This window comes from Garra rufa, chromosome 21, assembly GCF_049309525.1.
Source record: "Garra rufa chromosome 21, GarRuf1.0, whole genome shotgun sequence".
Classification (NCBI taxonomy): domain Eukaryota; kingdom Metazoa; phylum Chordata; class Actinopteri; order Cypriniformes; family Cyprinidae; genus Garra; species Garra rufa.
This window is the reverse complement of record NC_133381.1, coordinates 22,786,490-22,809,560: the sequence shown is the minus strand read 5'-3', so window position 1 is coordinate 22,809,560 and position 23,071 is coordinate 22,786,490. Positions and strand designations below refer to the sequence as shown.

The 23,071-nt window shown below is 34.4% G+C and overlaps 1 protein-coding gene across 2 annotated transcripts in view; it reads left to right on the top strand.

Moving 5' to 3' along the window:
• The window catches only part of mdga2a (MAM domain containing glycosylphosphatidylinositol anchor 2a), a 388,587-nt gene that overhangs the window by 48,913 nt on the left and 316,603 nt on the right, over positions 1-23,071 (top strand). For both annotated transcript variants that reach the window (XM_073827152.1, XM_073827153.1), the window contains exon 2: positions 15,915-16,054. In XM_073827152.1, coding sequence (XP_073683253.1) covers positions 15,915-16,054 — 140 coding nt within the window. The remainder of the gene's footprint in view (positions 1-15,914; positions 16,055-23,071) is intronic.

Genomic DNA, 23,071 nt, shown 5'->3' with positions numbered 1-23,071 from the left:
GCCAGACCCTCCACAATTAGCCATATTCCCAGCATGATTAATATTAACCATTAGAAATAATCGGATATTTGAAATAGCGCTGTCAATTTGGATGTGAATGCGTATATGGGCCTTACAGAATTAGTGCCAGACTAATGAAAAGTAATGACTCGTTTTGCAGTGCTTATTCAATCGAGCTCCTCTGCAATTGAAGGGGGAAGGAAATTCCATCAGCCCTCAGCCCGCCGGGTTCAGATGATTGCCATCCAGTGCAGCACCTCGTCATCAAAATGAGTGCACCATCACATAACACACCCAGAAACTGGGCACTAATTGTTAAGGCGAATCAGTGTTATCAAGATACTTAGGTGCCGGTCTGAATTGCAAATTTTAAGAATTGAGATAAGTACAGATAAGCCCTCCGTTATTTTGAAAATGTCACTTTAGAACTAAGGAATGAAGGAATATTGAGACGCCTCATTGAAGCTCATTGTATTATGTAGAGTATTATGAGAGGGAGATTGCCTGAGCGAGTCTATTACCTGCAACTGATACCAGCATTCATTCTTCAGATCGATCTTATAATCACAAAATCAGTTTGAATATCCACTGAGGAAAGCGATATCTTTGTCTTTGTCCTTTTAACAGTTTAAGGTGTTTCCCATGACAGTGCTAGTCAATGCATTTGTCGGTTGCTTCTTTTGGTTGCATCTTATTCACCTTATTTTTCCTGTAAGAGCAGGCATGGCCATTTGTAAATCTGATGTATCTAGTTTCCAGTCTCATCCGCTTCCAGCTGTTTTTAGCTGTACAAAACAGCTCGTTTTACTGCTTGATATCGCAAACGGTGTGTCTTACCGTATTATTGTAATGTGTTATCTTAATTATGAACACAATGCACTTCGTTGTTCTTCTTGTTATTTCCCTACGGCAGCTTATGAACCAGAAGTCTAACACAAAACCAGAAAACAGCTTACTTCTGCACTGAAAAATATAGTGGATAAGGCTAATGAATGCATAATAATGTCTAATGTCATAATGACAACAGCCATTATAAAAGTATAATAAGTTTGTATAATAGGAAATAAACACAAGCAAACTGTTTAGTCAAAAGTATAAAAGCAGCGCTTTAGTTAGTACAGGATTTAATTACATAAAAATAAAAAGAAATGAAACTTAATGTTGCCCTAAAGCAAATCGATTTGCTCTGGAACAAATAAGTAACCAAAGATTGGCCATTTAATATAACCAGAATGAATTATATCTCATGTAACACCATCTACATAAGAGCCTGCGGCCCAGTTCCCAAAGAACTGGCCCGAGATAAAGCTGTTTTTGCCGTGTACAAGATTGCTGAACGGCCACTGTGGGCCTAAAGCTTTGAAATCTCAGAAAATGTCTAAAACGATTGTCAATAGGTGTTATATTAAATAAATAAATTGCATATTTGAGGTTTAAACAACCACCTTTTCACCTAAAATTAAGATATTTTTGATGAAATCTGAGAGCTTTCTGACCTTCCATAGACAGCAAAGGAACTACCACGGTCATCAAAAATATCTTACTTTGTGTTTTAAAGATACATGAAGGTCTTACGTGTTTGGAACGACATGAGAGTGAGTAATTAATGACAGAATTTTCATTTAAAGGGTGAACTAACCCTTTAAAACTACATTCCATGACTCAATATCAGTAATGACATTGTAAAATTATAGTAGATTCGACTTTCTGTCATTGACACTGACTCCAGTGGAGATCTGCCAACAAGTTGAGTGATCAAATGGTAAAACGGTTGATGCTGATGCTACTAGAATATTGCACTGCCAGAATAGGCTCTCAGCCAATCAGATTCGAGAAGCAGAACGACCTTTTGTATGAATACATATAATAAGTACTATAGTGCATATATTTAACAAAATGCTTCACTCTACATTACATTTTTCTAGCTAACTATCAAGTTCATGGACATTGAATGACTTTCCCTTTTTACAAGCTGTTTTATTAGTGTCTTTCCATGATTCAATCACTGATTGAGCGATTATATTTGACAGGATACAATTCAATAAACTGTACTGTTTCATTCATGTTTATTTTGTGCTGTAAATAGTAGTAAAGCAGAAGAGATGATCAGTTCATTAATGCTGCCACTTGAACTGAGGCTACAAAAAGCATTAAGCTTACTGTGATTAATGGATGGTAGACACAGTACAAATAACATTTAGTAATGTTTGTTCAGACATCAACTGAAACAAAACAATTCAATGTGAATTATTACTTATTAAACTATTAAATTTACTATTAAAATTCAAAATCATAAAAAATGCGGTAGCTCAGTGAATCTGTTTTTCCCACCTCAACTAATTATCTTTAATGCCACCTTCCTTTTATGAAAAAAGAACCTAGTAGGTAGGATAATAAAATGAAAAAGTGCAGTCGAAATCAATTAAATAATGAATTTAACTCAGATTATCACAATATACAGAATGGTAGACAAATGCATTGTGGATTTGTCCTCTTCCATGCGTCTCACCTCCCCCATGGGCTGTAGAATGCTGTAGATTGAATGAACAAGTGGGTTGCCAGGTTGGCCGGGGGTTAATCCACACGGCTGGAGACCAGAGGGGCTCGGGCAGCAGCAGTTGTCATAGCATGTGTATCAAAGCGATAAGCTCACTCCACCCAATAGGTTATTATCCTCCTCTGTCCATGTCTGATTAGAGTGATTGAGCAAAACGGATCTGTGCGGTTAAAAAGGATTTATGTTTGCAAACAGTGGGGTCATGCTGTATTGCAGCACCCCATAGACATTTTTGACATTTAAATAGACATTTTTGGTCATGAGCACTAGTGGTCAGCACATTTTTTCCACAAAAATAATGCTGATAACTCTTAGAATATAATATAATATAATATAATATATCTGTCTAATACTTAAAATGCATACAATACTTCAAAAACCTTTATGTAAAAGCAATTATTTGACTGAATGGTTACTTTACCTGAAAGATGAAAGTATGTCCTCTGTTCCCATATAGTGTTTTCAGTTCTTTTTCATCCAGAATCCAATGCCAGACTTCTGAAACCCATAATAAACAAATGTGTCTACTGCACAGGAATAAAGAAGTCTCAGACAGCTTTATGCTTTTATGTCTGTTTCCATTATTGTTGGTAGCGGCAATTGAGAATGGCTTTCCATCAGTGTTCATTACAGTGTTTATTCCCATAACTATGACTCTAAATTTAAATGTGTTCTGTAATACCACACAATATGTTCATTTTGTGACGTGATCGGAAAGCAAATGTACCTACTGTAGCAATTTTCATCAAACTACACAGCAGGGCTAGTCTTTACATTTTACTGCCTTTTACTGCCTTTTATTTCTCAATATTTATGTTTGCACTGAAGTTGCCTTTTTCTCCATTTCAACCAAACAATCGTTGAAGTAAATTGTAAAACTTTTAGTAAGCTGTTAAATTTTTCATGTTTTTACAGGTTTGTAATTGATTCATTGAAACATACATTAGTTTCAGGTTCTCAGACATGAATCAAACTTGTCCGTTTTTGTTCAGAAATAAACTAAAGAAATTTTAGATTAGTGATTATTTTTGAAATAAAACAGTCTTTATGAAACTTAAATGGATAATTCTCCCAAAATTTAAATTCTGTCATCATTTACTCACCCTCAGGTTGTTCAAAACTTCTTTGAGTTTCTTTCTTCTGTTGAACATAAAAGAAGATATTTTGAAGAATTAGGGTAAGAATTAGGTATTTTATGGAGAAAAAGCTGGACCGACAGCTGTTTGGTTACCCACAACCTTTAAAATATGTTTTATTGTGTTCAACAGAAGGTGAAATTCAAACAGGTTTGTAACGCCTTGAGGGTGAGTAAATGATGGCATTTTCCTTTTTGGGTAAACTAGTCCTTTAATGGCCAAAGAAAAAGCATATTACAGTAAAGCATAGAATAACTGCAAATATATCATGAATATTCAATGTATAATGCCCAGTCCACTGCAACTGTCCATGTTTATCCATGTTAAAGAATTAGTTCACTTTCAGAATAACAATTTCCTGATAATTTAATCACCCCCATGTCATCCAAGATATCCATGTCTTTCTTTCGTCAGTCAAAAAGAAATGAAGGTTTTTGAGGAAATCATTCCAGGATTTTGTCCCTATAGTAAACTTCAATGGGGATCAATGGGTTTTAAGTCCAAACTGCAGCTTCATAGCAGCTTCAAAAGGCTCCAAATGATCCCAGCCAAAGAATAAGAGTTTTATCTAGTGAAACGATCTGTCATTTTCGAAGAAAATTTGAATTATATACACTTTAACCACAAATATCAATACATATATATATATATATATATATATATATATATATATATATATATATATATATATATATATATATATATCACAATATAATTTTTTATGATTTTAAAACACATTTCTTTTGATATACAATACCAGTGCTTCCCATACATTGATTGATTAGTGGTGGTTGACTTCATTGAATAAACAAAACCAAAATCAAAAGGCAGTGCGGGTGTTTTATATGAATGTATCTTGGAAAGGAGTGCAAGCTAATGCACGAATCTTCTCATTATAACAAACAAAATGGAGACAAGGGAGAGAGCTTTGTTGATTATAATGATTAGAATATAACTTTGTGAGATTGCTGTGAACTAAGGAGAGTGATAGTTTGTGTTGATTATTAAGGGAGTTTGCTAATATGATACTGATTTAATACAACAATTCAATGAAAAAATTAATTTATCGATCCAATTTTAGTATATGTGCCGCCGTTTTAATTTAAAGTGACGTACATTGTCTATAATACTATTGCCTGATTTTGCTCTGTTTCGTCAACAAAAGAGTTTAACCCCCGGTTTCACAGGCAAGGCTTAAGTCTAGTCCCAGACTAAAATATAAGTCTGAGCTGTTTCAACTAAATGAAACTTGCACTAAATGAATATATCAGAATATATCAGTTTTTTGTCTCAAGATGCACACCAATAATGTTTTTTTTCAAAGGTATGTTTTTTTTTTAAAAATGACGTTTATGAACGAACATGCATTTCAGATATCACCTTGTAATATTCGGTACTTTCAGTACTGAAATATTAAAAACGTCCATTTCCTTCTCACATTTGAGCGCTGTTGAGCCGATTTTTAAACATTGCTGATTGGCCATAGTGTTCACATCCTCAGCAGATATGACTGTAATTGGCTACAATGATCAGTGCTACACGCTCCTCACCGAACGCTCTCACTTAAGCACGATCGGAGCGACAAATGTGCAGCAGCACTCAAATGTGAGCGGGAAATGGACGTCGGTACTTTTTGACAACTCTAAATGGGAAAGCGAATTTTTAAGCAGAATTTTTGGATTATTGATCAGAATGTGCTCCTTAATTTTTTGACTGTGCTCCTAAATTAGAAGCATGAATGCTCCTAAAAAGAAAAGTAAGCTTAGAGCCCTAGTCTGAACACTTTTCATATTCTTATCCTGGCTGAAGCACTTTTATTTCAATCGATAAGAATAATCAGCCTATGTTTTCATTTGAAATCAAATATATTAATATTAATAAGGTGAGTCTGAGAGTCTTAGCTTTACTTGACAGTGATTTCACATTTATTTATATTTAGCCTTCGAGCCAACAAGAAAATGTGAACATTCATTTTTTGTGAGGTTTCATAGACTCCATTTTTATTTTTCAGAAGTTTGTATGTACAGACATCTGTTGTGGGCATTCTTGCCTGTTTTTCTGAGACTTTGCATCTACCGAAATTAAGAAATATATTGGGATATAAAATTTCAGCCATATTCTGCAGCCCTACTTCAGAAATTGTGTAATCAAGTTCACGTGCAAAAAGGTAGCGTAGGGCAAAAAATTCTTTCTCCTCCAACTTCAACTTTAATTTTTTTTTTGTAAAGGGCGTTTAACTTTGTAGGTTTGCTTTGTAAACTCTGAATCGATACTTCCGCCCTACGTCACACATGACTTTTCCAACACATTTTTTTGGTTAAGAAGTACATGAATTTTAATGTTTCGCTAGACTAGACCCTTATTATTCGGCTGTGATCATGTAGAGCCCTTTGAAGCTGCATTGAACTTCCAATTTGGACCTTCAACCCACTGATCTCCACTATATGAAGTCCACTTGAAGTCAAGAAAAATCCTGGAATGTTTTCCTCAGAAACCTTAATTTCTTTTTAACTGAAGAAAGAAAGGCATGAATATCTTGTATGACATGGGGGTCTTTATGTTCTTGCAGACTAAACTCTACAGGTTCAGTTTATTGTTTGCTACCCAGTCTTTATGTGAGTGACTTGTTCACTTGTTTTCTAGATGAAGCAGAAATTAACATGAATTTACCAGATTTAATCAGTCAAACTGAAGCGTTTCTTGTATATCAGGCAGTGAAAAATCTTTTTCCTCTCTAAGGGACTGCAGCCATTCAAGCATTTTTTACGAATTTAGGCAGATATTACCATTGAAATCAAAGCTTGTTTGATTGGAAGGACATCCAAAAGCGCTTCAATTTCCCACGCAGGGTTGACTGTGATACAGACCCAAACTTGAATCACCCTCTAGAGTGGATGAGGCAATCACATAGCCGCCGGTTTGATTGATCTGGGCAGGAACCGCTTTCTGAGATACTAATAGCCTTCCAGGAAATTAAACCGAGAGCACAGCCTTATTTATTTCGTAGGATATGTACTCACATTCTCTAGCCGGTGATATACTTGACATGTAATGTGATGACATGAGATTGGAGTGTTGATTTGTTGTTTCGAAAATGGCCGCTATGGAAACATGATCTAGTGTGTGGTATTCCACAGTTCCAGCTGTGGAAACCCACTGGACAGAATTAACAAGCGCTAATTGATTAATGACTAAACCTGATGTCTTGAGGCTCAGGCTAAAAAGTTTGTGAAAGGAGTTCCGTTTGAGTCATTTGATGAAGTGTACTTCACAAAAATATTCTAAAAGATTTTATTTTTTTTTTACATTTTTTATTTTATTTTATTATTTTTTATATTATTTTATATTTTACTTAATATATCAAAATATTTTGTTTATATAATATAATGTATTTATATTACAAATATTCATTACATTATTTAAAAAAATAATTAATTCAGGTAATTGTATACTTTAATTGTAAATTATTTTTTGTTTCATTTTATTTTAATTCTTATTTTTAAATTTACAATTCTTGTTCATTCTTAAGACTTATCTTGATAATGTTTAATTTTTGTCACATTTATGTCCATGCTTAAATTGTCAGCTATATTATATTTTGTTTTCATTTATTTTAATTCATATTTTATAATTTATTGTTCTTGTTAATTCTTAAGACTTTTTTTTTTCATTTTCTTACATTAAAATAATAATTAAATTTTTTAAGTAATTAATTCAGTTAACTGTATATATTTAAATTGTAAGTTACATCATATTTATTTCATTTTCATTTATAATTCCTGTTATTTCTTAAGATATATAATATATAATCTAATTATTATATATATATATATTTTTTTGTACATTAAAATATTAATTCAGTTATTTCTAATAATTAAATTAAATTAATTACCTAATTATTACCTAAAATGTAAATTCAGTTTTTTATTCTTATTTTATCATTTATATTTCTTGTTCATTCTTAAGACTTATTATATTTTAAAAATATTAAAAAAAAATATATTTTTTAATATAAAATATTTAATTCCTGCTCATTCTTAAGACATATATTAGAGAGCTACTTTTTCCATTAAAATATCACTTCTATTATTTCTAATAATTAATTAAATCAATTGTATACTTAAAAATGTAAATATTAATTAATTTATTTATTTAATTTGAATTCTTATTTTATAATTCTTGTTAAAGACTTATTATATTTTTAAAAAATCAAATAAGGTTTTTGTTTAGATTTTGTACATTAAAATATTAATTCAAGTATTTCAAGCAATTGTATACTTAAACTGTAAATTACATTATATTTATTTTATTTTCATTTATAATTCCTATTAATTCTTAAGACTTGTTTTTTTTTTTTTACATTAAAATATCAATTCAATTATTTATAATAATGAATTAAATTAATTGAATACTTAAAATGTAAATTCAGTTTTTTGTATTTATTTTATTTTATTTTAATTTGTGTTTTTATTTATTTATAATTCTTGGTAATTCTTAAGAATTTTATATTAAAAAATATTTTTTTTGTTTTTATTTTTTACATTAAAAATATTAATTAAATTATTACAAACAATTAATTGTGTAAATTATATTTATTTTATTTTTTTACATATTTTTCCTGTTAATTTTATTTTATAATTATTGTTAAAGAAAAATATTTTGTTTATTTTTTAAGTAAAAAATATTAATTCAATTATTTCAAGTAAATAATTTAATCATTGTATACTTAAATTGCAAAAATAAATAAATAGAATGTTAAATGATAAAATACTCTCTAGTATTCCATTCATACTAGATCAATTATACTAATACATCAAACTTTAATTTGAATTAAACAGCTAATTAAATAGCAATAACAGTTCATTACAATTTTTATGGTGAATTTAATAATTTTATCTGCGTCTGTGAGTTTTGACTTCCTTTTCCACACCACTTATTTACTATTCCGCAATAGTGTCATGTTTTTGTCATGTTAAATGTAGTAAGTAAGAGAAAGTGACATAATTTGGGTCTTCGGAGGAGCCAAGTTGGCAAGTTGTGTTCTCATCTAACATTCATAATTTGACGCTTTTTCATGCTTGGCAGGATTTATAAAGCATAACATATCCACTCTGTCACAAAATAGACAGTAAAAAATATTTATTTAATGTTGCTTCTATTTATAAAATCGTTGCCATTTTGTTGACTCTTGAATGCTAATGATCTGAGGACGTACAGTAACCTTGAAAACAGGAAGAACAGCAGCCATTTTGGTTTGAAATCTTCCAAACCATCACAACCATAGAAAATGCTGACTTTTTTCATTTAGCTCAAAATAGCACAAAGCAGTGTACTACTGTATGTATATTCCAAGCCTTTTGAGTCTACTAAACACTTTAGAACGTATAAGTACATTAATGTTGACACTTGTGTGAACGATTAGCAATTAATGATATGCACCGGCATGTTGAGATGCCTGAGATGGATATCTGTTTGTAATGCTCATGTCATTCATATAATTCCCTCATGTCGCTATCGCATAACTCATATAGAAAGATAATCCTCCTCTGCATGTACGAGTGGTCTCCCGTCTGCAGGGAGCGTCCAGATGTCGTAACGCAGACGTCAGAAAGCACTCAAAGCCGCTTCTTTAATCAATAATAATCCAGAGACCACCTTCCGCATGCCCCTTTGAGGCCTGCTCAGTGATGTCTGCTTCATGAATTCTTGACGTCATATGGAAGGACATTAGCACAGTCATATGGTGGCTTGTGAGAAAGACACTGATTTTCTAAAAATAGATGGTGTGAAACTAGGCCAGGGTGCAGAGCAGGCAGCTGGCACACAGGAAGAGAATACTTTTCTCTGTGTATGTGTGTGTGTGTGTGTGTGTGTTTTGTTTCAGCATCCAGAAGGAGACCTTACAACATAATGCATTTCGGCAGTGTTTCCTGTCATTGCCTAAACCCTCTGCAGTTGCCCGGTGTGCACTATTAGATCTTTGAGATGTCTTCATTCCAGGTGGTGTCAGTGCCTATTACTTCTGTGTGTTCACCGGTGTTGGGGAACTACTTTGAAACGGTTTCAATCCATGCTATACCTTTCTCACTGTTTGAAGTAGTTAAACTACTGTCAAGCTGCTATTTTGAAATAGTTGGCTACTGTACAAGCTACTAACAGTAAATAGCTAACCACGTTGAGGGTTAGTTCACCCAAAAATTTAAATTCTGTCATTAATTACTAGGGATGCGCCGAATGTTCGGCAACTGAAATTATTCAGCTGAAAATAGCAAAAAAAAAAAAAAAAGCTCTTTCGTTGTTCGATTGAATAAGCGAAAAGGCAGAATAAATTATACCGAAAAATGAGGTAAAGCGAATATTTTTTAGACAAAAATATTTTGTAACAAATAGAGGTGCGCACTAATGCAGCAAACATGTCGGCAGTGTGGAAGCATTTAAAAACCGACAGCACGAGACTGTTTAGTATCGCATCGCATGTCTTCCATGAGAAGAGAAAGGGGTGGTTGTTGCTGTTTACTGTATAATGACTGAAAACGTGAAATGGCCTTAAATCGTTAGTAAATAAACTACAGAATTGTCTAATACACGCACAAATTGTATTTATTCTGACAGCGCTGCACAAGCTTGTTAGCCAGGGTTCAAAGTCCAAAGTACGAGCAAAAAGTAGTACTGAGGTCTTCTTGCAGGTTTCTGCCAAAATAAAAGTCAACATTCATAAATGTTAGTATTGTAAATTTACTGTTCTGTAAAAAAAAAAAAAAAGTAACAAAAATAATGATGGCAATCATTACAACAGCTCCATTAATACATGTATTATAACATAAAATTCTCCTTTGCTCAGCAAGGCTGCATTTATTTGTACATTAAAAAAGGGGGTCTTAAAAATGGCCAAATTATTTTACTAACTTTATTTTACTAAATGTTAAGTTAAATTGTGCTTTGTTGGTAGACTATAATGTCTACTAGAATGTTAAAAATAAGATTAAATAAATATTTTTCAATTGTTTTGTAATTGATTTTTTTCTTTGAAAGCAAGACAAAACTGTAAAAAGCAAATATTGGCTATTTAATTTATGCAATTGTGAAAAAAATGGGCAAAATACATGGAGGAAAAACACACAAAAAAAACACGTTCAGTAATCGGCCTTTGGCCCAGTGTGTAATTTTGTTCGGCTTCAGCTTTGGCCAAGTATTTTTTCAGTTTCGGTGTATCCCTATTAATTACTCTCCCTCATGTTGTTCCAACCCCATAAAACTTTCGTTCATCTTCGTAACACAAATTGAGATATTTTTTATGAAATCCAAGAGCTTTCTAACACTGTATAGACAGAAATGCAACTGACACGTTCAAGGCCCAGAAAAGTAGTAACGCATTACATGACATGACGATATGAAACCATAGGTTTTCAGGGGAAAAAAGTGTAGTTTTTAAAATATGTTTAAAGTCATTTTCCTAAAGGCCGGGACTTTCATCTTGCAGCGTCCGTCAGGTTAGTCTGTTTGGTGTGTTCCACATATTGCCCCTCGTCGGGCTCAAGTCGGCAGGAGTTTGCCCTATTCAACATGTTGAATCGGCGTCAGGGAAAGAGAACTATGATTGGATGACCAGTTTCGCGAACAAGTCAGTGCTGGAGAATTAAAGTGAAAGTGATGAAAACGAGAAAGTAAATGAAGGAGGCACCGACAGAAGACTGTTCTAATGTTATGTGATCGTACCCAAGCATTTCAATATGTGAATATTATCATAACAACGTGAGCAGATTAAAATAAAGTTATCAACATAACCGATATTCAAAATGGTATGCAAACGCTGCTTTGTTTACATTTCAAATATCTCTGTTTGTCTCGTATATCTTTTCAGTTTCTCTTTTTGAATGGCGAATATATACTATTAAAAGCTGCTGATATAGACAGCTGAATCTTCTCACGCAGGCTCAGAACGCAGATGTTAATTTGGAGTTGGCTGTGGTCTGTTTGTTGTGTTCAAGCACAGCTTTTTGTGCAAAAGTAGCCCAATCAAGTTCCGGCTGGTTTTTAACTTATTTTAAATTTAATTTAAAATTCCATTCTATTCCAGGGACCAAATATTATGTAATTCATTCAGGTGATTCACTCAGGTGATCAACTTGTTCGTGCCTCAGAATGGCTCAGTTCACAGTGAATGCAGTGATCTCGTTTATTGCATGTGCTATGAGTTTAGCGCGCGTTTGGGAACACAATGGCCACCAGTTAGGCTTTATTTTTGCTGCAGATGATTACAGCATTTTACAAGATTTGTAGTGGGACACGTTTTTGTAAGCCTGTTTTCACTGAAGCTGGAGTTTTCCGTCAAAATAAAAGCTCTACTGCCGTTTACATCAAAATAAAAGCTTAAAAGTGCAGTATGAATTGCTGACAGCAGTTTAAATGGGTAACATTACTGCAGTCCAAATTTGAAATATCTCTTTCAAGTTCAGAAATTAGGAAAGAAGTTTTTCTCTGCTATATCTCTACTATAATTTCCCTACTGTAGTTTAAAGAAGAAAAAATATAGCTATGAAATATTTCAATATTAATTTTCACAGTGCAATTGTTTTACAATATATGGCTTTTACTGTCATTGTTTTTATTATTTTTTATTATAATCTAATTTGATTGGCTTCCTAAAACACCAGTGTGAATGTAATATAGACTGAGAAAGTATATCACAAATAAAAAGACGGTTCACTCTAAAATATGCTGGGTTGTTTTAACCCAACGTTGAGTCCCCTTTAAAGTTCAAGTAAAAGTCAATTCAGTGACTTTTTTTTTCTCAGTTTCTCAGTTCAGAACATGGTTGGACCTCTTAATTTTGAACTTTCAAAGTGCATTAAATAGAATAATTTAACTTTAAAATGTACAACATTTTCTTTTGTCTTTTTTTTAAATATCGCAATAAATATCGTACTGTGGACTTCATATTTGATATTGTTGCATCCCTATACAATAAATATTTTTGTGCTCAAAGAAAACAAGAATAACGTTATTCAGAAATGTGTTTTCTGTGTCAGTCTTCACCACACATTCACAAGAGTACATGTGTTTGGTGCTATTAACGCAGGAGCCATCGTTCTGATGTAGAACCTGAGTAGACTGTATCTTGTTTACAAGCAGATGAAGATGCACGCTGTAAATAAAACTGTCTTTGTGAAGATTACTGAAGATTTTGACAGAAAGGATGACTTGCAATTTTTTTTTTTGCAAGTCATTACTTATTTGAACCACAATATACAGATGATGAACTAAGAGAGATGGACATTTTTCATCAGAACGCTGACTCCTGCATTAGCAGCATGACACAAATGCATTGTGGTACTCTCATGAATGCGTGCCGAAGACTGACACTGAAGATAAGAAATTGTTGAATAAAGTCATTGTTTTTGTTTTCTTTACACACAAAAAGTATTCTCATAGCTTCATAACATTATGGTTGAACCACTGACTAATCACATGGACTATTTTAACAATGTCCTTTCTGGGTTTTGAACATAGTAGTTGCATTGCTGTCTAAGCAGGGTCGGAAAGCTTTTGGATTTCATCAAAATTATCTTAATTGTGTTTGAAGATGAACAAAGGTTTTACAGATTTGAAATGACATGAGGGTGAGCAATTAATGACAGAATTTGAATTTTCGTGTGAACTTTAATTGATAGCCCTAGTCTTGCACAAAAGCAATGAGTCAGAGAATGAATATTTAACATGACATTACTTTACTTCAAAACAAACTGCGGTTCAAAAATTTGGGTTTGGTGAGATTTATTAATGTTTTTGAAAGAAGTACTGTATGCTCTCCAAGGCATCGCTTATTGGACCAAAAATACAGTTACAAAAATCAGTAATACAGAAATATTATTGCAATTTTATATGTGTGTAACTGTTTTCTCTTTAAATATGTTTTAAATATAATTTATTCATGTGATAGCAAAGTTCGATTTTCATTACTTCAGTAGTTTTCAGTGTCACATTATTCTTCCTTGGTGCTAAAGAAACATTTATTATTATCAATTTTAGGATTCTTATGAGTGGCATTTATTTGAATGGCTATTATAAGTTTCTTTAGTGTCACTTTTGAATGGTAGTGTACATTTACATAAATGCAACTAAAAACTACCCACGGTTTACAAAACTAAAGTTGAAAACATAGTGATGAGCTAAATATTAACTATAAAGAACTGAAATGGTGTGTGTATGAATGATTGAATCTGTTTTTATTTACATGAACAGTCCAAACAAACAGATTCCTTAGAATAAATCAGACTTTCACTGCAAAAAATGCTTTTCTTACTTAGATTTTTTTGTCTTGTTTCCAGCCAAAATATCTACAAATTCTAAAAGGAACACTCCACTTTTTGGGGAAATAGGCTCATTCTCCAACTTCCCCCGAGTTAATAAGTTGAGTTTTACCGTTTTGAAATCCATTCAGCCGTTCTCCTGTTCTGGCGATATTAGTTTTAGCATAGCTTAGCATAGATCATTGAATCCTATTAGACCAATAGCATCGCGTTCAAAAATGACCAACGAGTTTCGATATTTGTCCTATTTAAAACTTGACTCTTCTGTAGTTATATCGTGTACTAAGACCGGCGGAAAATGTAAAGCTGCGATTTTCTAGGCCGATAAGATTAGGAACTACACTTCCATTCCGGCGTAATAGTCATGGAAGTTTGCTGCCGTAATATGGCTGAAGCAGGCGGAGTTTTAGTACACGATATAACTACAGAAGAGATTTCAAAACGGTAAAACTCAACTTATTAACTCGGGGGGAGTTGGAGAATGAGCCTATTTCCAAAAAAAGTGGAGTGCTCCTTTAAATCAAGAAGGTTTTTTTAGACTAATAAAAATTATTGTCTTGTTTTCAGAAAAAAAAATACTCAAAATTAAGTGCATTTCTGCTTGAAATAAACAATAATCTGCCAATGGGGTAAGAAAAATAATCTTGTTTTCTGTTTGAAGTAATATTTTTTGCTTACCCCATTGGCAGATTATTTTGCTTTTTCTAAGCACAAACTCACTTAATTTTGACTTATTCTGAAAACAAGAAAATAATTTTTACTCGTCTGGAAACAAGACAAAAAATCTAAGTAAGAAAAGCATTTTTTGCAGTATTTCCTAATGAGTTGAAAATGAAAGTGTGGCATTTTGTCAAGCTTGTAACCAAATACACACTACTATTAGCTAAATTATTACAGTAGATGATGAAAAGCAAGCATCTTTTTGTTTGTTTTGTGTGAGTCATTAAATCATTAAATCAACTGATTTAAATATCATTGAGTTATTCATGACTAAAACACATCTTATTATCCTTTATTAAAATGTGCTTGTCTTCAAATCTATATCATGCTATGAAACAACAATAATCTGCTTAATAAATGAAGAGTTTGAGTAACCTACTCGTGTCATTTTTATTGTTTTTTATCATGAGTCATTTTACAAGATTTCTCTCCTTGTTGTGATTGAGACTGACTCACATGACAAACTGAACGAACATCACGCCTACTTCCGTTCAGACGTTCATGCTAGTGAAAATTGTAATTAAGTTACTTGCTTTGCTACGTTTCTTTTTTTTTTCTCCCTCACATTGGTGCTCACTCATTTAATAATGTGTTTTAGAAATTGAAGTGCCTTACAGTTATTATTTTGTGCATTCTATGGTGCTTCTTCTATATGACTGTAACGAGTCTTTTGCAACCATAGAGCAGCTGCAAACAATAAAACCCTAAAGTGCATGAATAAGAATTTGTGAGTTGCAGATGCAGCCTTGAAGTGCTTTGTAAGTGGAGATCAGTGGAGGAAACATCGTCAAGCAAGCACACTGCAGTGCACCGGAGCTCCGTTCTCCAGCTTAGAGGGGAAATCAATAATACAGGCACTTTGCCTCATCAGTCGCCTACGCATCTTCGAGATGTACTATAAGGTAATGCTTAGATGAGGGTATTTTTGTCTGCGAAATTGCTTGGAAATGTAGGTCCAAGATTCTTCTACATACAGAGCAACTGGTGTAGTGCAAATTACATCCGCTGGAGCAACGTGAATGATTGCAGTGCCTCACCTTGAATTTGATTTGGCTGAAAGCATCAGTCTCATGTGGCAGGGATTTTATTTCCCTCCACGACAGCTTTCTGCAGTGTGGCTGCTTGATGATGTGACCTCAAATGATCCGGCAAACTGAACTATATCACTTTTTCATTTCTTCCCTAATGCAGCTCCTCCAAACGTTCGGATCATCCACTCCGGTCACGCATGCAACATTGAGGAGGAGCGCTACACGGAGAGGGTGTACACCATCCGTGAGGGGGAGACTTTGGAGCTGACCTGTCTGGTCTCGGGGCATCCACGGCCACAGGTGAGGCTCTCGGTGTTTACTGACTTCTGACCGTTTCGGTCATCAGCGTGAGGCTGCTCATAGCTGGGTGCCACCGCAGGACTTCTAATGGCTCAGCCTGGGATATTTGCACAAGATTACAGAGATAAAGTATTTGGAAATTGAATGATATTAAGAATCTTCACGTTTGGAATCAAATCCCAAGTATTCTATCTTATTCTGAGTTAAAATATAGTCAAGGAAATGGAATTGAAGAGAACCTCATAAATGTAAAATAACTATTCATAAAGTGTGCTACATAGATGAAAATGTTGGAAATGGAAAATAAATTTGAGTTACGGATATCCTGTGATGTTGAAAAATACAATGTAGAAGTATTTGATATTCAGAGAACTGTGCCAGGCATAACTTCAAGTATATTTATTATAGAGCCCCCTGTATATTATATATTATATGATGCCTGGCACAGAATGAAGAGAGTGGGGTCGCCTCTGTAATATAAAAAAACTGATAATGCAGTATTTTTAGACAAAGCTCATCATATATATAGTTCACCGAAGATTCTGTCATTAATTACTCACTCTCATAACGTTCCAAACTAGAGATGCACCGATTGCAATTTTCTTGGCCGATTCCGATTTTTCAGTACGTGTGATCTGCCGATACCGATTTTTGCCGATTCCAATTTTTTTTTTTTTTAAGAACTGTAATGAAAGCATATACAGAAATATTTTCTTTAAATTTATTTTATAATAAAATAAATTATTAAACAGTACAGGAACTTCTTACAGCAAAATAACTTTAACAACAAAATAAAGTGATTTGTGCCTTCGAAAAAGGTATAAAATTAGTTCCTGTAACTAGTATAGTTATACTAACAAAAATCTTTTCCTCAATGTAATTTTTTTATTTTATGATGAAAGAATAATAAAATAAATGAATAAACATTACAGCTCTGAGCCTTGAAAACATTAGAAAAAAATAATATACATTTATAAAAATATAAGCAACAAAGCAGGCTTACTTACAAAAATAAACTTTTCTTCAATTAATTTAAATGGAATTTTTTTAAACATTAATTACAGGATCGTCTCACAACGATAACTTTATTAACAAAAAGTGCACTGTGTCTTCAGGTAGAAATAACAATGCTGGTACTAAATGCTATTACTTGAGCATTAATGGCAGTTTTTTCTTGATAAAGAGAAGCATTTCTGTCTTGTCACCAGTTAATCCAGCATTACTACACTTCATAACATTCATTCACATACAGCGTCTTCACACACAGATGACATTTACTAGAGAAGTGTGACATAAATGCATCTGTAAATAAATACAATTTAAATTCAGGTCGCGCACGCTTTAATTACCTTCAAATGGAACATATAAGCTCGCTGAGAACTATTCACGAGTTCCCTCTTACTGATAATAAACTGAGCGAAAGGTTGTGCGTGTTTGGCGTGCTGTCCGGGAGAGGGCCTCGAGCTCGGTGGTAATTCCCGAGCCCGGGGCTCTCCCCCGCCCAGGGGGAGGGGTCCGAGCTCAGCACTGGCCCGAACCCTATAAGCGCTCCCCCTATGGGCTGAAGGTGAGGAGACGGGGTGGAGGATGGGTTTGACGAGACAAGAGATGAGGAAGGTAGGATTGTTGTGTTATTTATAGGGATTTTCCCTGTGTTGATTAGATAGGGAGACTGATTACTAATGATGTATTGGCCGTGTTAATTATCTGCGCGAGCTCCTCCCGAAACTCGTTAATAAAACATCACTTAGTGTTTGAAGACGCTGTCTGCGGTGACGCAGCGCAAATATGTGAATGAATGAAAGTGTAGTAAACGTCAACAGATTTCCCCTGCTCAGGGAGTAGGGAGCAATGAACACTATGCAGGGACCATGTCAATCGGAACACAGTTCATTTGCGGAGTTTACTTCTAACAAGCTGATCTTCTGAATCTAAGAGAGACATGCAAAATATGCAGAGCGGGGGGCGCGATCTACCACATGTCCAGCCAAGCTAAACAAGCACTCTCCTTCGACACTTTGGCTGACTCGGAGCTCTAACTTTAGCCACTTTCCCCTTTTCAAACTGGGCATATTCAGCTGAGTGATGGTTTTGATGATGGAAGTGTCTTAATAGGTTTGTTGTTACGAACATTTATATTGTTGTTCCCTCACGTTGTATTTTGCCCTTATAAATGGTACAAATTGCGATCTTTGTGTCATCTTCACTCACACCAACGACATGGTTACACACGACCGTGAGTGCACGCGCATGACTGTGACGTCATTGCATGCGCCGCTGGCAATAAAAGGATCGGCTAGGAATCGGCAAGAAGAGAAATTGACCGGCCGGTCACCGATCCAGGCCGATTATGTGAAAAATCGGCCGATTCCGATCACTAGCCGGTCAATCGGTGCATCTCTATTCCAAACCTGTAAGACTACAATTTAAGATATTTTTGATGAAATCTGAGAGTTTTCTGACTCCATAGACATTGAAGAACTAGAAAGAGAGTAAACACAAAAAATAACTACTTCATTCAACAATTTCTTCTCTTATGTGTCTGGCTTTTGCATCAGAAGCATCACACGCATGAGTAGTACTCTCGTGAATGCGTGTCAAAGACACAGAAGAGAAGAAATAGTTAAATAATGTTGTTATTTGTTTTCTTCCCACATCAAAATGTATTCTCATAGCCTTCACATGTCTTTACTACCTTTCTGAGCCTTGAATGTGTGAGTTGCTTTGCTGTCTATGCAGGGTCAGAATGCTCTCAGATTTCATCAAAAATATCTTAATTTGTGTTTCCGAAGATAAACTAAGGTCTTGCGGTTTTGGAACCACATGAGGGTGAGTAATTAATGACATAATATTCATTTTTAGGTGAACTATCACTTTAAGATATATGTATTCACATGTTGGTCAATTGTCAGTGTATAAAATCTTGTGAGTTACTTTACATTAATTCAGTTTTGGGTTACAGTTTATATTAGGTGGCCTTAACTATTATGTACTTACATCAGAAAATTTGTACACTGTACTTATTGTGGTCATATTGTATTGCATAACACATTTGCTTCTATTAAGGTGGGATATGGGTAAGGTTAGGGACAGGTTTGGTGGTATGGGTAGGTTTAAGGGTGGGTTAAGGTGTGGGTCAAGAGTTAAACTATAAATGTAATTACAGAAATTAATTACAGATGTAATTACATATAGGTATTTTTAAAAAATATAAGTACAATGTAAAAACATGTATGTACACAAAAAGTGCATTGCACCAAATTATTAATTTAAATGTAAGTACATAGTAGTTAAAGCCATCTAATGTAAAGTGGGACCCAGTTTTGTTTTTAGCTTTGTAATTATATATAAGAATATCCCAAATGGTGTCTGAGGGGTAAAGCATGTCAAATGCTTTGGGGTAAGCTGTGCCATATTAATAGTAAAGCTTTGTCGCCATATGCAGGGAATAATATTACAAATGCTCTACAAAAATGGTTTCGCTGTATACAGATATTCTAGCCGAATTATGAAATGTGAATAATTTGCAGGAAAATAAGACCTTGAAATAGGATTGTGCGTTAGAAAATTACTTTTTCTCATCTCATTGATATTCATATTTATATTTGAAATTGAAATCAGTCAAGTGTTCCCCAATGATCCAACTTACGCTTTGACATGACAAAAGTGGGGACTTTTTCAAAGCCATATGTGACCCTGGACCACATAACCAGTCATAAGAGTCAATTTTTTGAATCATCTGAGAAAGCTGAATAAATAAGCTTCCCATTGATGAATGGCTTATAAGGATATTTGGCCAAGATGAAACAATTCTGAGGGTGCATTAACCCCCTGGGGACGAAAAACGCCCTGGGGCGTTTTGAGGCAGTTTCCCAAAAGGAACTTTAATTACTTTGTCATTTCTGATTGCACAGATAAAAGCAGTACATCAATCGAATCTGTAAAGGGTCTACTTTTATTTGTATATACTCACAAAATCAAAAAAACATTGTGATTTTGCAAAATAAAGAAAACAAAAAGGGTGTGCTGTCTGCCGCGTTGATCTCCGTGATCTTCATTCAGAAACGCGTCAGTAAAATATACTATAACTCAGCCAATATACAACACAGAGACATGAGCAATATGTCTAGACAAAGCTTGATATGTATACTTTTAAACGAAGTAAGTTTTACCGAAAACAAATATCCTGTGATAAAATAATCAATATGAAACCAACACGATGTCCAGTCTCTCCGGTCTGCTTCATTATTTTATAATTAGATCACGCCCAGGAGCTGTTCGCTATTCGTATTCAAATCGTCCACGTGAGGGCGCCGCGCCAAAAGTAGACGCCCACATCACGGTAAACAAAGGAGAAACTTCGTTCAAGTTAGTCATTTCTGGAAGAAGACTCTGTCAGGAATAAAACGTACTTCAGAAGACATGAGTAAGTTTTTTTTTCTCTTATTAGCCTACTTGTTAGTTATTACTGTGACAGAATGTGCAAACATTTTACCAGTTAAGACTTTTTGCCAACTATAATTCCTGACTACAGCAAGTGAAACATTATAAAGTACGTTTCATTTCACTGCATCTAAATGACTCACGATGCCAGTATGTTTTTAATAGTCTGTTCAATAAAGAATGATGCAATATAAAGGTTATAGTGTTCACATTTAAGATTAACAGTTATAATATAGCCTAGTTTCTTTGTATTCTATAATACACACAAAGCATGCTTATGTTTGTCTATAAGATCATAATTATTTATTTAGTTATTAATGTATCTTACAACAGTAGGATGTAATATGAGGGTTTACACTTAGTGTATGTTTTGACAATAAGTAATAATACTGTGTTCTCGAATGGATGTTTTACACGATAAACAATTTTTATTAGTTTCTCAGATATAAAATGTCCTTTTTACGTTTGTACAAAATGCGTGGGTCTATGACTACAAAATCGTAATATATATATATATAAATAAATAGTATGATGCTGCTGAAATTAACATGCTCAAATATGTTTTGTTTTGTTGTTTTTAGTGATTGTAAACCTGCTCAACACATGAATCCTGCTGACATTTCCTTGAGTCTCCTCAAACTGTTTTCCTGAGAGCACTGTACCATCTTCAGATGTTAAAGAAGTTCACAAGTGAATCTCAAGTTATTTTTCTTGATAAATAAATCTATTCAAAATAAGCTACAAACATATTTTGTCCTTATATTCCTCCTTAATTCATTCCTTTGTTCCTCTCAGTCATCTGACTGAGTAACTAATTATGCGGCTCATTATGCAGGTCTTTGTCTTCTCAGGTGTGAATCACAGCATTATTCATGATCATTCACGCCTTCTCGAATACAGCCAGTCTAAACAAAAAGTGTCTTCAAAAATTTAAATCAATATACTGTTTTGTGTAAACAAGTGAACAAGATGATTTTCACATCATTTGATAGAAAAAACTCTAGCCTAACACATCCTGTTCTCAAAGTCTTGTGAACAAATATTCTGTATGTGTTTCATGACTTTATTTCAGTGACTTCAAAAATTTTGTTTTTCACTAAGCACGCATAAACGTTGTTTTCTCAAAAACACAAACATGTACATTCATGTTGCTTACATATTATTGTAGCCCAAATTGTGCTGATTACAATATAATCAGATTTGGGCCATTCATATGTTTTTAAGATACTGAAAAAAGCACAAATGTCAGGGCATGTCAAAACTTCTTCAGGGCCCAAAAACACCCTCAGTCCCCAGAGGGTTAAAAAATCTAAATATTGAGAAATTCACCTTTAAAGTTGTCCAAATGTCTTAGCAATGTATATTACTAATCAAAAATTAAGTTTTGATATATTTACCATACTAAATTTGCTAAATATATCGATGGAGCATAATCTTTGCTTAATAAAAAAGAGAAATCAATCATTTTGACCCATACAATGTAATTTTGGCTATTGATACAAATATATCCACTTAAGACTGGTTTTGTGGTCCAGGGTCACATATTTCTACCAATGTTATAGATGCTTTCATCTCATTTTAATTGATCGCAAACATCCTGAAACGTATTTAGCAGTCGTAATATCATTCTCTTCTACTCACCTCTAGCATACATGTTACTCAAATATAAAAAAGTAATAAAACAGACAGGAATTACGGTGCTACTGTGAGTCCTAAATCAATGCTATGCCTCTCAGCTCAAGAGGACGCTATATAATCCAGAATAATATGACATTTTGATTATCAGAGGAAGATAACAACATTCTGTGTTTCTGCTTCATGCACTCCTGTATGTATCATTCATCTGTTACGCTTCTGGACTCGCTGCAGTACTCTCCATTTCACCCTCACTCAAGTGGTCTTAATTCTCTCAACGCCCCACTCCTCATCGTATCTTGCAGAGGGCTTATCAGTCCCGTAGCCTGTGTGCGGTTTTAGATAGGCAGCACTCTATGCCTCTCATCTTGGTCTCAGTGCTGCATTTTCAGTGGAGAGGAAGAGCAGTCCCACTGAGTTAGTGCAGGAGAAGAGACGGCCACGAGGGAAATCACTGAATCTGCACGACTGCAGAAGAGCTCAGTGATTCCCCGAGGAGCACTGTCAGACCTCAGAAAGCTAGGAAGAGTCCTAAAATCTAAATGTTTGCTAAGAAATCCTCCTGGCGGTGTGGTGTCATAGTTTTGAGGTAAGCCTTCATTTCGCATTGTACACACAGTTACTGTGAGGACTTCGCATTTTTATAATGGTCCTGTGACGTTCTTCTCCTCGAATCAGAGCGGCGCTGTCCATTTCATTCGCTGCCCTGCGGCCAGGTTCCTGACCGGAGCAGGTATGAGAGATGAACGGGGCGGGCAGTGTGTGATGAGGTACACCTGAAGGTAATGGTGCCTCATCACCGTTGCTGTTAAGTGCTAAGTGCATCGCTCCTCAGGCGGTTTACATGCACAATGGAGCGGCTGGAATGCGAGCCAGTGAAGGAAGCTGCCGCCCCATGTGCCCCAGACCTGGAGGGGAGCAAGAAGGTCTATAATACCT